A 16312-nucleotide genomic window follows, 5' to 3' on the forward strand; every position below is an offset into this window, starting at 1 on the left:
TGAACAATGCACTTCACACATTCCCTTTTTGAACTGTTCTCTTGCCAAGAAGAACCACAGGTTGTAACCTACAAGCTAGACAGCTCCTAGATATAAATGTGAGAGCTTGTTATTTTGTTACTCTGTGAAGTGTTCTGAATCATGACTGCAATTTCTCAAACATCCTTTTTCAAGAAGGACTTCAGCTTCAGGGTTACTGTACAATAAGTCCTCTGAAACGTATGAGTAATTTGGTGGTTTGAATGTACGGCAAGTTACTTCAGGTTGTTAGATTAGAAAACTTGGAACACAATGGTCCCATGAGATACTGAAAATAGATACATTACTGTTGCTGAAAGAGAAGCGAGATTGAGCACATGCAAAGATCTGAAAAGATAGAAATATGTCATTACTTTCTACATGCCTGACTGTCAGCTATGTATAGCCATGAACTCTATTTCCTCTTACCAGCGCAACAGCTACTATTCTTGGGGTCCACTGGAAAAACATATTATTTCACATAATTATAGATAGTCAAACTAAATGAATATAATTTCTGCATACATATGCATGTCATTCTTACATAAATACTATGCACTAACATAGGTAGTAAACACGTTGCAGCACTAGTTTGTAATATAATCAACAGCACAGCAGCATGCAAATTGCAGTCAAAGGCCTTGGGACTACAGTACCAGCCTACAAGCACAACATTTAACAATACAGATCACAATTTTGTTCTTTTCACAATACATTTTAGATGCTCCGATCATGTGTGGTTTTTTTTAATCTTTTTTTTTTAATTGGCAGCTATACAGGCCATTTTTTGGGTCCCATTACAACTCAGGGTTCACCGACAAAACAACTGTCTTATAAACACATTTTCCAAAGAAATAGAACATGCTAACATTGTTAGCAAAAGCCTATGGCATTTCACATTGTATTAATTAGCCTAGCGCACAGGGTCCAAAACTAAGTGGGGGGTGGCGGTGGCGGGAGCGGGAGCAGCAGCAACATTAACCTCCGTCTCTTGGTCATCGGTTGGTAAAATCTCAGCCTCAGCAGGTTCTTTTGCTTTAGTTTTTTTGTTTTTTTTTTACGGGAGGCTCCGCAATGTGCTGGCCAGCATCGCCACATGATACTTTTTCTTACTACTACTTCTTCTACGGGGGTTCAGAGCATGGAGGTACATTAGGTTCGTTTGAGATGAGACAGGCCTGCGCAGATTCGATCACCGGCGATCGGCGCACAGTGCATGCTGGTTAGCTTTTGTTAGACTTCATCCCGACTTGCTCTGATGTATTACAAAAGTGGACGGCGCTAAAACTGTGACAGTGAGGCGGCCGCAGTTTTTAGAGCCAGGCGTTGCAGTTGCTCTCCACCGACTGCACCGCCTGGCTCTCACCTGATCTAACAGCTGATTGGTTTAGATGTCACCTCAACAAGGTGACGTTTTAGGTAAACTTTTCATCTTTGTGGATTTTTAGAGATTAAGATTGTATTTGTCTGATTTGAAGGTTTATTCTGTGAACAGAAAACATGACTGATGTTGAAGTTTAGTCATCTGAGACTAAATACATTCATCATAAACTATACAGAGTCTACTGTATATTAACACTGAAGTCTTTTAATTATTGAAGTATTTAGCAACACAGAGACTTGTGGTCAGTGGGATGTGAAGATTCTTAAAATAACATCTATACAGATGTGAAGCCCTGACTGTATCTGACTGAGCCTTAATGAAAGCTGTTGTCTTGTATTTTTTTTTCCTCTGAAAATATGAACCTTATAGTCAAATACTGTTTATTTAGCCCCTGTAGTTGAGGGGACAGGTCAAACTGATATGATGCTGATTTACAGGAGAATTCATATCAAATGGAGGATAAACCATGAACATAAATTACGGATTACCTGCAAAGCTTTTTAATAATTAATCTATCATAATTAAAACAACTGGAGACTGAAAACAAACGGATATGGGTCTGATCACTTTTTTAATGAATTGACATCATTCCAGACAGGATGTAAGTGTGTCTGTGACTTCCTGTACGGACTGAAGGCTGCTAGAAACTGTCGGGAAACTGTCCGACTTCACCGCAGGTTTTTGTCACCGCCCCCTGCTGTGGCCGCCTGCTCTCGTCTACTTTCCAGGCGAGGCACAGTTCATCTCGAACGAGCCTACTAACAACAACAGCTGTCCACCTCGGTGCGCTGTGATGATGTCATGACTGACGCACACAATACCATCATCGTTCTCCAGTAACAAAAAATGCATTTTTCGCTGGTAAAAAAAAAATAACTCGCCAGAGTGGCAAGTGTTTAGTTTAGTTAGTTTTGGACCCTGCTAGCGCGTAGTGGAGATTTTGATATGAAGCCAGGATAAATCACACACAAGACTAAAAATGCTATTTTGTGGCTTTATTGTCTTCACAATTTCTTGTGTTATAACTGTGAAATAGAAGTAAATAAAAGCTTAATTTCCACTGAGGGAAATGTTTTTTTAGCTTACAGAAATAGACATGAGGCCTGCGTCGCTGCGACGTGTAGTTACAGTTCTGGGGAGGTGCACGTCAGGCTAAGGCGTAGGTTAAGGCTTAGGTTAAGGCATAGGTCACGGCATCCATTCGACACTGAAGAATAAATCCTGTTTAAGTCTATGCTGCTTGCTGCAGTGGTGGGAGTTCAGTTGTAGTAAGATAATAGCAAAACAGTACCTACTGTTGGCTTTTCCTGCTTTGGCTCCCAAACTGTGGTCACAGGGGAGATACTATGTTCCCTCCAGAGTTGGTACTCTCATCAGAGCTAACCCTTGTCACTCTACTCTGTGACACAATACACAGGAAACTTTTGCTGGTCCTGAGGAGCTGTCACATTTAGTAGCACACAAACTGTAAAGTCTGTTGTACATTAATTTGATATCTGCATCGCTAAGCTTAAGCTCTCCTCTGCTTCAATCACTCTTTCTCATCTGCTTACTGCAGTCGCTGTCATTTTTTCTCTCTTTCACCTAGACACACCAAACTGACACCAAAGAATTAGTAGCAACAAAGGCAAACTGTTGCATCACCTCACATTACCTGTTTTTCGGCCAAAAAGTTGCACTTGAACACACTGCAAAGACTACAGGCAAAGGCCAAACAGCATGTACGCTCTGTGTCTGCACAAGATGAGCTAACTCTTTGTAGCAGCAGGTGGCAGTAGTCTGCATTCATTATTCAAAGGGGAAGCCGCAAGACCAACAGGACAGATTCAAGATGCTAATTAGCCAGTTAGCACATTAACAAACAACGACAACCCAGTGTTGAAAGAACAAAGGATATTTACCGTGCACCAGCACACAATGACAAACTATTATGAACAGTTTCTGCTAAAGAGCTCAATGATTAAAAAAGGTATTTTTCCTCATGTAAAAAGTTTGTTTTGATCTCACTGCCTCTTGACATTTGTCATTTGCTTTCCTTTTCCTTTTTCACTTCTTATGCCCTGGGCAGACTTGCTTATCAGAATGATTTCATTCACTGACTAGCTCCACCGTCTCCAATGCCGATTTAACATACTCAATCCGCTGACAAAAGCTGACAAGGTGCCAACTAGTGTGAATGCTGCAAGACAAACTGCAAAAACTAGGGCGAAAGACGGCTTGACATTGATCAACGGCCAACCATTGGCTTGGTGTGTCAGGGCCAGATTCAAGACGCAAGTTTGCCAATTAGCACATTAACAACACAACCCAGTGTTGAAAGAAAAAAGGATATCTACCGTGCGCCAGCACACAATAACAAACAATTATGAACAGCTTCTGTTAGAGAGCTTAGTGGCTAAAAAAAGTATATTTCCTCACACAAGAAGCTCTGCAGTCTCCAGTGCTGATATAACATGCTGAATCAGCTGAAAAAAGCTGACAAGGTGCCAAGTAGTGTTAACGCTGCAAGACACACTGTAAAAACTAGGGCTCAACATGGCTCAACATTGATCAACGGCCAACTGTTGGTGTGTTCGGGCCAGATTCAAGACGCTAGTTAGCCAATTAGCACATTAACAACACGACCCTGTGTTGAAAGAACAAAGGATATTTACTGTGCACCAGCGTACTATAACACAGACCGCTATGAACCGTTACTGCTAAAGAGCTCAATGACTAAAAAAGTATTTTTTCTTCATATAACAAGCTCCACTGTCTCCAGTTCTGATTAAACATGCTCAATTGGCTGAAAAAAGCCGACAAGGTGCCAGCTAATGCGAACAGTGCAAGACACACTGCAAAAAACTAGGGCGAAAGACGACTCAACATTGGTCGACGGCCAGCCATTGGCTTGGTGTGTCAGGGCCCTTACACACAGACACTTATCAGTGACTAGAAAGCATTAATCCCAATCTCCTGATCGTGTGTTTTTACTGATTATCAGCCGGACATTCGGAGCATCTGTATAATTGATATGAACCCTGTATTCGTCATAGTGTCCTTTTATCCATCTAACACTCATTAGAAATCTATTCAGCTATTCTTAATATCTGACTGACTGTCAGTAGTAAACTAGCAGCTTGCTCCAGAATCACAGATTTTATATTTGTCTCATGTACAGTGCTACTCAGCTGCATTTCAATTGCTACTAAATGGTTTTTCAGTGTTACAAACAAAACAAGTTCCTGAACAAATTGTTCCCTTTTTCTGTTCTTGTCAACTAGAAAATCCATGTTAGACATAATTATTCAATCTAATACCCTTGTTATCTCCACCTGGGTGACACTCAAAATGTTACATTAGCGTGACTTGTTTTAGTTTCCTCTCTGTTATTCCTGTAGTTTTTGATCAGCCTTACCGTCCTACCCACTGCCCTCCAAAATCCCAGCGATCAACACCATTGGCTGCCGGTATTTCGGTGGACACTGTGCGACCTCCCACCCGATCTGCACAGAAACACGGGGCATGATTCAGTGAGAGGCATACCTATTTTCAGCAGCTTCACAGCAAAATGAATCCAGTACAGAATGACTCACTTTCTCAGGTTACCAATTGCTCTCAATTTTACAAACCTTTTCCTTCCAATATCAGTATTCTCAACTTGGCATTCCTTTTTCTGAGCAAATGAGCCGCACTCAGTCCAGATAGTCCCGCGCCAACAATAATAACGTCCCAAATTTCTGCAGTCATATTCAAGCTCAAGTGACTACTACGTTTTTTTTGTGCCAACTTAACTGGTGCTGGTAAACTGTGGAGTCAGAAACAGAGACCCAACTTGTATTCCCCCTTTCCTCTTCTTATCTATTAGGTTATCTTGCAAAGCCTGGGCTGCTTTCATAATAGTGCACTTTGGAACTGTGAACAACTGAGCTTGTGACCTACTTGGCAAAGAATCGACAGCGCAATAAAAGCCAGGAGAAGGCTTTTGATTTCTGAACAGTAGAGATGAAATAAAGTCGTCTGTATTCTTTTTGTCTTTCAAAAAACCGTAGAGATTTATTTAGTTATTTATTTTATTTAACATTTATTTTACTAGGAAAAGCTCCACTGAAATTAAAAACCTCCTTTATAAGAGTGTCCTGGCTGTGACAGAAAGCAGCACATTTAAACAATGGTGCAGACACACAACATGTAACCGTTACAGACGATAAAAAACAAAACTAAAACTGAATCATAGCTTACTAAGAAATCAGGTCGTCATTTCCTGAATCACATATGTGTTCAAAATACCGATTTTAAATTATCAATAAAATGAATATGTAGTAATTTAGTTATTCTGTGCCTAAGCAATATATTTGCACTAGCATTATGAGTCGCAGTTATTAATTATATAAAATATTTTGTATTGAAAATCTCCAACTGGGACATACTTAAAGAACAACCATTACCCATTAATAAGTGATGAACAGAGTGGAGCAATTAATAGTGAATCAGAAGCAAAATTCTATCAAGCTGTTGCCAGTATGACACAACACAGTACAGTATACATTAAAAATAAATAGCAGCTTGGAGAACATACTTAGAATTCAACATGACGGAAAATTAATCCAATAGGATAAATGACAGTTATTTTTTAACCCCAAACCGAATGGTGAAAATAAATTAGGAGCTAACAACAGCCTGCTGGAGGAAGTGCTGAGAACTGTCTGCAAACTACTTCTATGCTTTTTTTATATGATGATGAACTTCTAAACTTTCTAGTGTATCTTTTCATAAATCATGTTCTGGAGATATCCCTGCAAATGAATCTTAATGACTGCAGCACTGGAAGTAATCCCTGAAGATTGTAGACACTCATACTTACAAAATATTCTGTTAGTTACAGGGAGGAAACAATGGACATCAGCTCAGTGAGGATGTGCCTTCCACAGGAAAATGGACAGAATGTAGACAGAATGTACTAAAGTAAGTGTTGTGTGCGTGTGTGAGTGAGTGTGTGTGAGTGAGAAATTGAAAAGAACTCAAACTATGGAGAAGAACATTAAAGGATGGCCACCCACTCACTAGAAATAATGTTGCAGGCCCATTATTAAAGCAACACTTACCTTTCTGGAAGTTTTAAGGTTTTCTTTGTTTAGGTCAAAATGCTATTAATAAGCTGATGGCACACTAAAATGTAAGTGAATTCCACCAGAGATAAAAACTCCTAATTGTACCATTCTCATACGGTTCGAAGAAAACTCCGACCAATCATTGCGTTCGGACCAAATGCAATGATTGGCCGAGCGTCCTATCTGTCTTCCCCATGTAGAGGCCTCTGACTGGTGTAACCACTCGCAGAGTTTCTGCTGGACAGGTATTTTTAATTTGCCTCTAATGTGACATAGGCTATAACATTATAAATGACAACACAGCTAATTAGGTTAGCCTACTGTCTTGTTTGTTGCCAGTCACCAGTACTATCTGACGTTAGCGTTTACGTTATATTATAAAACTCATCAGTCATCACTGACCCCAGATACGTTTCAAAACTGCAGGGTTGCATTTGACTGTGCAGGACAGGTAACGTTATGTTTAGTTTGCTTCTAATATAACATATAACGTTATATGACAACACAGCATCCAGTTGCTAATGGCTAACGCTAGCCTACTCTAGCGTAGCCTCTGAAATATTAACGTTAACTTCCTTGTGCGTTTCCACTTACTAGTAACGTTAATGCTACTATCTAACGTTAGCCTACTGTAGCGTAGGCTTTGAAACATTAACGTTATCTTCCTTGTGTGTTTCCACTTACTAGTAACGTTAACGCTACTATCTAACGTTAGCACTTGAACCTTATTCTAGAACTCATCAGTCGTCACTGACTCTGGTTGAGTTTTAAAACTCTGGGGTTGCGTTTGACTGTCTTGGTTGTAACGTTACATTCGCTCTCCTCTTCCGTGTATCTAACTTTACCATGCCAACGCCTACATCTATCATAGACATAATGAGGTCGTAATGGAGGAGGGGGGAGTAGGCCTTTGGAGGGAGGTAGAGTTGCAGGAGGAGGGGGATGGTTGTTGTGGATGTTCAAATTTTTCGAAGTGCTGTGTGAAATGCAACAAAGGTAATAGTTGCTTTAACCAAACTCAAACATAAAAGATAAATGTCACAATGCAACAGTACGAATCCACGTCCTCTTATTTACCTAATGTTTATTTTATTTATTTTTTATTAAATTTTCCTTCTTTATGACTTTTTTTTTGTTTTATTTCTATATTTCTATTTATATAGTATTTTATATCATTTTGCAAACTTCTATGAGTAAATTAAAGTATATAATGCAAGGCTTAAAAGTTAAAAAAAAAAAAAAATGTCTGGCCAGTGGAGGTGAAAGATATTATTGGCAGTGCACACTGTAGCTTTAAATAAAGGATCTCTAGAAATCAAAGTGGTACTGTACGTGCATGATAAAAACTGTCAAGTATAGTGTCAGTCAGGTCAGAGTGCAACAGTGAAGTGTATATTTTGTGGTCTATCTTATGAAACAATTACTAGTACCATGAGACATTTGGCTGGTTCATTTTCATTCACTTGCTTACAAACTGAGGACAATTATATCAATGTTAAAAGCAACTGATGAATTCATTTTCGCAAAGTGTAATGAGATATTATAACACAGTAACATAAAAAGCATGCCAACAAGGCTTCGTGGAAGAATTAAGACTTGCATGTTTTTTTCTAGGACTCATGTATTAATCCAAGCAGTGAAACTCCCTGCTGTATTTGCTTGGATCGCCTGTTTTCTTGTGTCTTTGTTTATTTTTCTCCACTGAAGCTGTTTTCTAGCTCAAGAAACATTATTCCCAGAGAAGCCATACTTGGCATGTTGGGGTTTATGGTGTCCAACTACTTAGACAAGGCCAAAACTCATATTGCACAATGGTTACACATGTTTATATCTTCATTGCCAGCTGCAACAGCAGGGCTGTTATTGTTTATACCTTGTGAGTCTGTGTTTGTGTGTCATCATGGTGAAATGTGGTCCTAAAGGCACCTACTGTAGCGGAGATTACCACAGAAGTAGCTTTGAATACTTTGCCAGGTGTTGATATGTCTGTGTCTGGGGACTGATATTGTCAGTGTTATGGTATCACAACTCTGCAAGATGCAGTCACAGAACTTTACAGGTGTGTAGCTGATATCAAAATTGGAGTTTGAACATAGGTGTGGTCCAAATAGGGGTGCAGGAAGTATGGGGGTGCTTAACACCCCTGGCCTACTTTTGTTTTAGGTCACAGATAGCTGTTATCCCAAGGTGCAAATCGTGTATTTTAATTTTGATTTGAAGCAGGTGGACGTGCTAGCTCAGTGGGCAGTCACTAGCCTCTGAATTTTACACATTCAGAAAGGGGTGGTGTCAAGGGACATGAAGGAGACCGACTGACCATCTTTCAGTCGCACAGACAGACATTGAGCTGATTTTAGAGTTAACCAGCCAGCAGAAGCTGCTGTCAGACTTTTGTTTCTCTCTCTGATGGAAAGACGGGCAGTCTGGTGGAGTTTTGGCAGTCACTAGAAGCACATTTATAGTCCTTAAACAGAGTCACTGACTACATTTACATACAAACTAATATTGCACTATTTTTCTAAGTATGACAATATTCAAAATCTGACAGATGTCACTTAAACAGCATATTCCATTTGGATGTTTTGAATTAGGCTGTATTTGAAATGTAGCATTTCTGGATTAAGGTGTGAGATATGGTGAATTATTCAGGTTTTAGGAGCGTTCTTCGTACATGTATACAGCACATTCGGAATGCATCTCAATTGGGTTTTAACCGCAGTTTGCAACATACAGCCTCTTGTCCGTTTACAGTCAGCTGTATGTTGTACATGGGTGCATTGTACACGCACCAACAATTTGCAAGACTGTAGGGTAGAGATGCATGCCCAAAAGGAAAGGCCACATTTCTGGTCAGAAAGACAAACACACCTACTGAAACATTATGAAAGGATGTCAAAGTTTTTGGATATGCGCAAATACATAATGCCAATCTTTTCAAGAAGGTGGTTGGAGGAATGAAAGTGGACGGCTGTGTTCTTACAATCCAGCAAGTCCACCACTGATGGAAGACTTTGAAAAAAAATACAGAGGCAGTTCCAGCTGTTCAACTTTTCCATAATTTGACGTGATAAACGACATGTAAAGCCCAGTTCAGACCAAATATTCACCATGAGAAGAGCTGAAATAGGCAACTACTTGCAATGTGCCGCTCTGCAACGTTCTAAAAACTGGTTGATGGTGTATCATGTCTATGCAACAACTCTCTGTACTTCTGTTCTAATTTCCAACTTTACAGGCTTATTTTGTGGCTGAATATAATTTGTAGCTTCGTAAAATATGAATAAGGATAGTGGTAGTGAGATACTGGCTACAGCTGCATTTGCAGTGATGAAATGGTGGAAGCATAAACAAAATGAGCATCAGATGGACAGTATTCATAATAAATACAGCACAGTAATATAATAGAATAGGAAGAACTTTATTTATCCCTTAAGGGAAATTCAGCTGTCTGGCAGCTCATAAAAGACAATAAACAACCACACTTTCCCCAATCAACAAAATATTCAGCGCCAATTAATCAGTCGACAAGAATACAGCAAGCAGCAGCAGTGACCCACCGTCCAACACCTGCACACCGTGAGGACGAAAACTGAGGGTAAAAGCTCATTTATCCTCAACGTTAAATACAGATCCGGATACGGACGGAACCTTCTGTCCATGCTCTGCGTTCATTTCGTCCGTATTTCTGCATGTTTCCATAAAACTTACGGATACGGGCCAAATGGAGCAGTACCACCGGGAACCGTGGGGGCAGTGTTGCCCAAAAACTCAGAGTGAAACTCTGCACAAAGTTTTTTTGCACGTAGGCCTGCCCATAATTGTGCATTATTTCAGAGCTTAACAAGATATTAAGGGCTGACAAACAGTAACTTTAAGTATGATAAACAGCACGGCTTTCACTCTGCACTACCCGATACGTAGCTGTAGTGACAAACGAAGAAGAAATAACAATTCAGTTTCTCTCATTGGCGGTACTAGAGAAAAGAATTCTCCATCCTCCAGTCGCGATGTATTTAACGACCTCACCGACCACTGCCTCCTACAGCGCTGCCTCTGTTTTTGTCTTTTATGCAAGAGGTACATTATCAATATCTCCTCCACAGTTGCCATGTTTGTTTTTGAGTTTGTTGTTGTCATAAACTTTTGACGCAGGGCTCCCTCCTGGTGGATATATTGCTTAACATCCATGCCAACGTAAAGGGCGCATGGAAGTACGTGGGCAGTGACGGTAACATTGTTTGAAATGGACGTACAGTACAGGCCAAAAGTTTGGACACACCTTCTCATTCAATGCGTTTTCTTTATTTTCATGACTATTTACATTGTAGATTCTCACTGAAGGCATCAAAACTATGAATGAACACATGTAGAGTTATGTACTTAACAAAAAAAGGTGAAATAACTGAAAACATGTTTTATATTCTAGTTTCTTCAAAATAGCCACCCTTTGCTCTGATTACTGCTTTGCACACTCTTGGCATTCTCTCCATGAGCTTCAAGAGGTAGTCACCTGAAATGGTTTTCCAACAGTCTTGAAGGAGTTCCCAGAGGTGTTTAGCACTTGTTGGCCCCTTTGCCTTCACTCTGCGGTCCAGCTCACCCCAAACCATCTCCATTGGGTTCAGGTCCGGTGACTGTGGAGGCCAGGTCATCTGCCGCAGCACTCCATCACTCTCCTTCTTGGTCAAATAGCCCTTACACAGCCTGGAGGTGTGTTTGGGGTCATTGTCCTGTTGAAAAATAAATGATCGTCCAACTAAACGCAAACCGGATGGGATGGCATGTCGCTGCAGGATGCTGTGGTAGCCATGCTGGTTCAGTGTGCCTTCAATTTTGAATAAATCCCCAACAGCGTCACCAGCAAAACACCCCCACACCATCACACCTCCTCCTCCATGCTTCACAGTGGGAACCAGGCATGTGGAATCCATCCGTTCACCTTTTCTGCGTCTCACAAAGACACGGCGGTTGGAAGCAAAGATCTCAAATTTGGACTCATCAGACCAAAGCACAGATTTCCACTGGTCTAATGTCCATTCCTTGTGTTTCTTGGCCCAAACAAATCTCTTCTGCTTGTTGCCTCTCCTTAGCAGTGGTTTCCTAGCAGCTATTTGACCATGAAGGCCTGATTCACGCAGTCTCCTCTTAACAGTTGTTCTAGAGATGGGTCTGCTGCTAGAACTCTATGTGGCATTCATCTGGTCTCTGATCTGAGCTGCTGTTAACTTGAGATTTCTGAGGCTGGTGACTCGGATGAACTTATCCTCAGAAGCAGAGGTGACTCTTGGTCTTCCTTTCCTGGGTCGGTCCTCATGTGTGCCAGTTTCGTTGTAGCGCTTGATGGTTTTTGCGACTCCACTTGGGGACACATTTAAAGTTTTTGCAATTTTCCGGACTGACTGACCTTCATTTCTTAAAGTAATGATGGCCACTCGTTTTTCTTCAGTTAGCTGATTGGTTCTTGCCATAATATGAATTTTAACTGTTGTCCAATAGGGCTGTCGGCTGTGTATTAACCTGACTTCTGCACAACACAACTGATGGTCCCAACCCCATTGATAAAGCAAGAAATTCCACTAATTAACCCTGATAAGGCACACCTGTGAAGTGGAAACCATTTCAGGTGACTACCTCTTGAAGCTCATGGAGAGAATGCCAAGAGTGTGCAAAGCAGTAATCAGAGCAAAGGGTGGCTATTTTGAAGAAACTAGAATATAAAACATGTTTTCAGTTATTTCACCTTTTTTTGTTAAGTACATAACTCCACATGTGTTCATTCATAGTTTTGATGCCTTCAGTGAGAATCTACAATGTAAATAGTCATGAAAATAAAGAAAACGCATTGAATGAGAAGGTGTGTCCAAACTTTTGGCCTGTACTGTATACATTTTCGTACGTAAAGTGAACACACTGCCTGTTGTCATCTTGACTTGACCAGCAGACTTCACTAGAAGCCGACTGGCTGTTGAAACATTAGACGTGCCTTATGTTCTAAAACCAGCCGCCTGTGATTTGATTAGCGGAGTTGCAGGTGACACCATCAGTCGGCTTGAGTTGAGCTCAGACTGGCAAGTTCACACTGCTGCAACTTTTCTCTGCAACGTTCTAAAATGGTTTAGTCGTGTCGCAAATCTTTGGTCTGAACTGGGCTTTAGGGCACGTAGATCAGAGAGTGCGCAGCGTAGCAAGTAAAGAGGAATATTTCCTGTGTTGTAGCAGGTTTAGTAGCTCTGATATAAGAGGCTCTCCAATGTGTGTGTCTGTGGGGGAGTGTCAGTGCAGAGTGAAAGCCGTGCTGTTTATCATACTTAAAGTTACTGTTTGTCAGCCCTTAATATCTTGTTAAGCTCTGAAATAATGCACAATTATGGGCAGGCCTACGTGCAAAAAAACTTTGTGCAGAGTTTCACTCTGAGTTTTTGGGTGTCCACATTTCACCTGTCCACTTGCTTCTGAGGATCTTTGAAACTGTTATGGCCGTACCAACTGTATGGCACTGTGGAGGAACAGACTAGGAAAGGAAATTGCTCTTTGTGACTCAAAAGTACAAAAGCAAAAAGGCAGCGGGTGGTGAAAATTGCTCAGAATGATTACCGGCTCCCAGCTCCTCACTACCACGGAGATCAAATGCAAGTGATACTTAAGGAGAGTGTACTCCATCGCACATTCACTGCTTCTAACAATATAACTGCATGAACTGTGTTTCATTTATATCTGTACCCATTGTGTGCATTGATTCAACTTAATCTAACTTTGTGTATCTGCTGATAAGTACAAGAAGTAGCCTTGAACAGTTTGCTCTTTTTATTCATATTAAAGCAATTAGGAAAAGGGGGTATCAGTTCCAGGCTTTTAAAACACTTATAATTTCCTCCAGCAAAATCCACCCCACTCTTAGACAAATATTGTTTTCCATAATACCTTCTTTTGAAGTAGTTAGTCAGAGTAGTGTAAATGAACTGAACTGCCCACATTTTGAAAAGAGTGCATGTGTTGGGTCAGGGAAAGAGTTTAGCTGGTTGTTAGAATGATGTGTCTCTGATAACTGTACTTTATCAGCGGGGGGCTATAAATATAAATGTTTTTCAAAAGATTGCCCAAAGCTAGTGGGATAAATGACTACAAGAGAAAATTCACATGAAGATTTAAAAGAAGTGTTTGATATTTTTATACAACTGGAGATAAAGCTTTTCATCCTTTATCACTAATCCATTTTCTGCATGTGTCTACTGAAGGACACCCTACTGCTTCTCATTTATTTATAAATGCTGTTTCCCTGTAGATCTGGCACAGAGATAAGCGCTCTCCTTTTTTCGTATGTCCTGGTTACGTATGCAAACCTTACTGGCTCACGTCTTTGGCTGAACAATCCGTTTCTTGTCACTTGAGACTTTGTGCACTCTTTGTCTTCCTTATTATTTGAAACTAAAGACCTCTAACAAAGGAGAGGTGCTAAAGCGTCGTATGGCGTACTGTGTATGAAACAACATGAAGGATTGTTCAGTGGCTGTGTGTTTCCTTGTACGGGGGAGGCAGGTGATTTTCTTTTTATTTTATGTTTGAATTTAGTTCAGCTTTTATTTCCTATGCTTGTTTTTATCCAAATGAATGAAAAGTGAAGTGCAGCGTGACTGAAGGGAACATGTGCAGACACACAGACAGCTGAATAATGAGCAAGCAAATATTATTGCCTATAGACAAAGCAGCAAAATGCTGCAAATGTTTTTCTTTCAGCACAGTTCAGTTCTCATCAAATTAGCACCCTGAGTTTCCAACCACCTCATCTACAGAAACCCTGTCTAATTGTAAGGTTGCTCCTCCAGTTTCACTTGTTTACCAAAGGATTGCTCTCTATTGTTATTCAGCTGCCAGGGCACTGATTTCCTCCAGCATGTTTCCATTGGTTTTGGCTAATTTCTGATTTTTACATCATTTTATTTCATTTAGCTGTGGTGATTTTGGTAATTACAAAGCCCGAGTATTTGGGGTAGTTAGAGGGTGCTAAAGGCAGTATTAACAGCTTAATGGCAATCACAATGAAACCTCCTTGTAGACAGGTAAAACAGGTCAACCATCCAATCAGAGGGCTTTATGGTAATGAGGAAGGAGTTAAGGGGAAGGTCCCTGTAAAGCAAGAGCACCAGGCAGCATACTGCTGCTTGATCCTTGGTATTTCACTGTCAGACGTTTGGAGGTGGTTTCTGCATTCAGGTAACATCTATAGAAACTTCCTCAAGAGCTTGTTTCTTTCATTTCTCCTTCGACTTGTGTGCACAGGTCTCACCAGTTGAGAAAATCAGTTTCATATGCCACTAGGTGTTAAACGTGTAAAGACTGTGCTGTCCGTTTGTTGTAATTGAAGTCATGCTGACTACCTGCTGTTAATGGTTTTATCTCAAACAGGATGACTATGTTGAGAAAAAGCTACAGTCGTCTGAGGTCAGTGTTCTCCCTCAGCTGCCCGCCCTGGTTGTCTGTCTTCTTGTTATGCAGCGCAGGTCTCTTGAGCACAGGTAAGAATACAGACTTAGAAGCACATTAAGACAAGCGCACACATACAGATGCAGTGACTGCGCCCTGTGTTATCCACTACACTGTATTTTATAGCGTTTAATGAAGCTACCTTTTAGAGATGCTCGTTGAGACTTTCATGTCTTGTCTGTGTTGCATGCTGCTGAGCGGTGGGCCGCTGTGGTGTAAGCTTCCCCAGGTGTTACCATGGCGCTCACTGTCTGTCCAATCAGGGTTTGAGATCATGCCTCCAGATGACTGTTGACTCCCTAATGTTCCAGGGATTTGAGCTCATGTTTTTTTTCTTCAGGGTGGGGCTCTTCATAGGCTGAGGTGCAGATCTCAAATACAAATCCATTAAAAAAAAAAAAAATGTATATGCTTCTTCATGTAGGAATGATAACATGGGGGAGAGTCTTATTACATGTAATGCATTACAGTTGTAACAGGCATGTTTTCTCTTGCTATGTAAATGTCATCATTGTGTCAGCTTGTGACCAGTGCAGTAGCAAATGTCCCCTGGGTTATATCAACAAGATTCGCCCACTCTGCAGGAAATGGCAGCTGGAAAACCAGTTTGACACAAACAAAGTAATTATTAAGAACCAGGGGTATTTTTCAGTTATTAAGTTGTGTTTGTATATTGTGGAGCTAAAATCCACACAGCCGTCTACATGTGTCAGTGAAGTTTACACTTGTCATGCATGTGAGTTGTGGCCTGGATGGAACAATAAAGTACAGGTGTGACAAGCAGCTCATTTGTAACGTGTTCAGATTAGGGTTGAATAGTATTCTCACAACGTCCACATCTAAATTGCCTAACTATGTAGGTGAAATCAATGTTTTTGCCAGTGAGCAAGGATATGAATGTGCAAGCTGCGGCATCTGTGAAGTTTTAATTCTATCATTGTGTGTTACACATTGTCAGATCACATGCTAGGTGTGAAAAACAAAAACAAAGTTAAAACAGTCGCTTGACTGAAATATTGTTGATTTGGCATGAAAACAATGTGTTTTGTGCTGTTTTTTAGCCATTTTACAAATGGAACTCACACTATTAAAGTTGAAGCCTGGGTAAAGAAAGAATAAAGATGTGTAATGAGTTTGTCACACCACAGAAAAATATGTTACTAAGCACCCAGCCAAATTTGAATGATTAAAAAAGTTGACAAGAAGATAAAATTGCATTTCAAAAGCATGAAAGAAATAGGCAGTATCCTCTGCTCTGAGACACTGGGGGCGTGTCTGCTGAGTGTACTGAAGCCACACCCACTCATGGGAAAGCTGCAGCCTCTTTTAATCGTAGCAC

The 16312-nt window shown here is 40.6% G+C and overlaps 2 protein-coding genes across 2 annotated transcripts in view; one reads left to right on the plus strand and one right to left on the minus strand.

Annotated features, from left to right (window-relative positions):
• si:ch211-127i16.2 (probable flavin-containing monoamine oxidase A) overlaps window positions 1–5226 on the minus strand; it is a 69244-nt gene extending 64018 nt beyond the window's left edge. Inside the window, exons 1-2 of the mRNA XM_049603509.1 lie at window positions 5014–5226; window positions 4800–4887 (exon numbers count right to left, since the gene is read on the minus strand). Coding sequence (XP_049459466.1) covers window positions 4800–4887; window positions 5014–5131 — 206 coding nt within the window. The 5' untranslated portion in view covers window positions 5132–5226. The remainder of the gene's footprint in view (window positions 1–4799; window positions 4888–5013) is intronic.
• Window positions 1–16312, plus strand: part of vsig8a (V-set and immunoglobulin domain containing 8a) — a 112687-nt gene that overhangs the window by 70759 nt on the left and 25616 nt on the right. Inside the window, exon 2 of the mRNA XM_049603519.1 lies at window positions 14896–15005. Within this exon, the coding sequence (XP_049459476.1) occupies window positions 14897–15005 (109 nt within the window). The 5' untranslated portion in view covers window position 14896. The remainder of the gene's footprint in view (window positions 1–14895; window positions 15006–16312) is intronic.

The sequence above is a fragment of the Epinephelus fuscoguttatus genome, linkage group LG18, assembly GCF_011397635.1.
Source record: "Epinephelus fuscoguttatus linkage group LG18, E.fuscoguttatus.final_Chr_v1".
NCBI classification, from domain to species: domain Eukaryota; kingdom Metazoa; phylum Chordata; class Actinopteri; order Perciformes; family Serranidae; genus Epinephelus; species Epinephelus fuscoguttatus.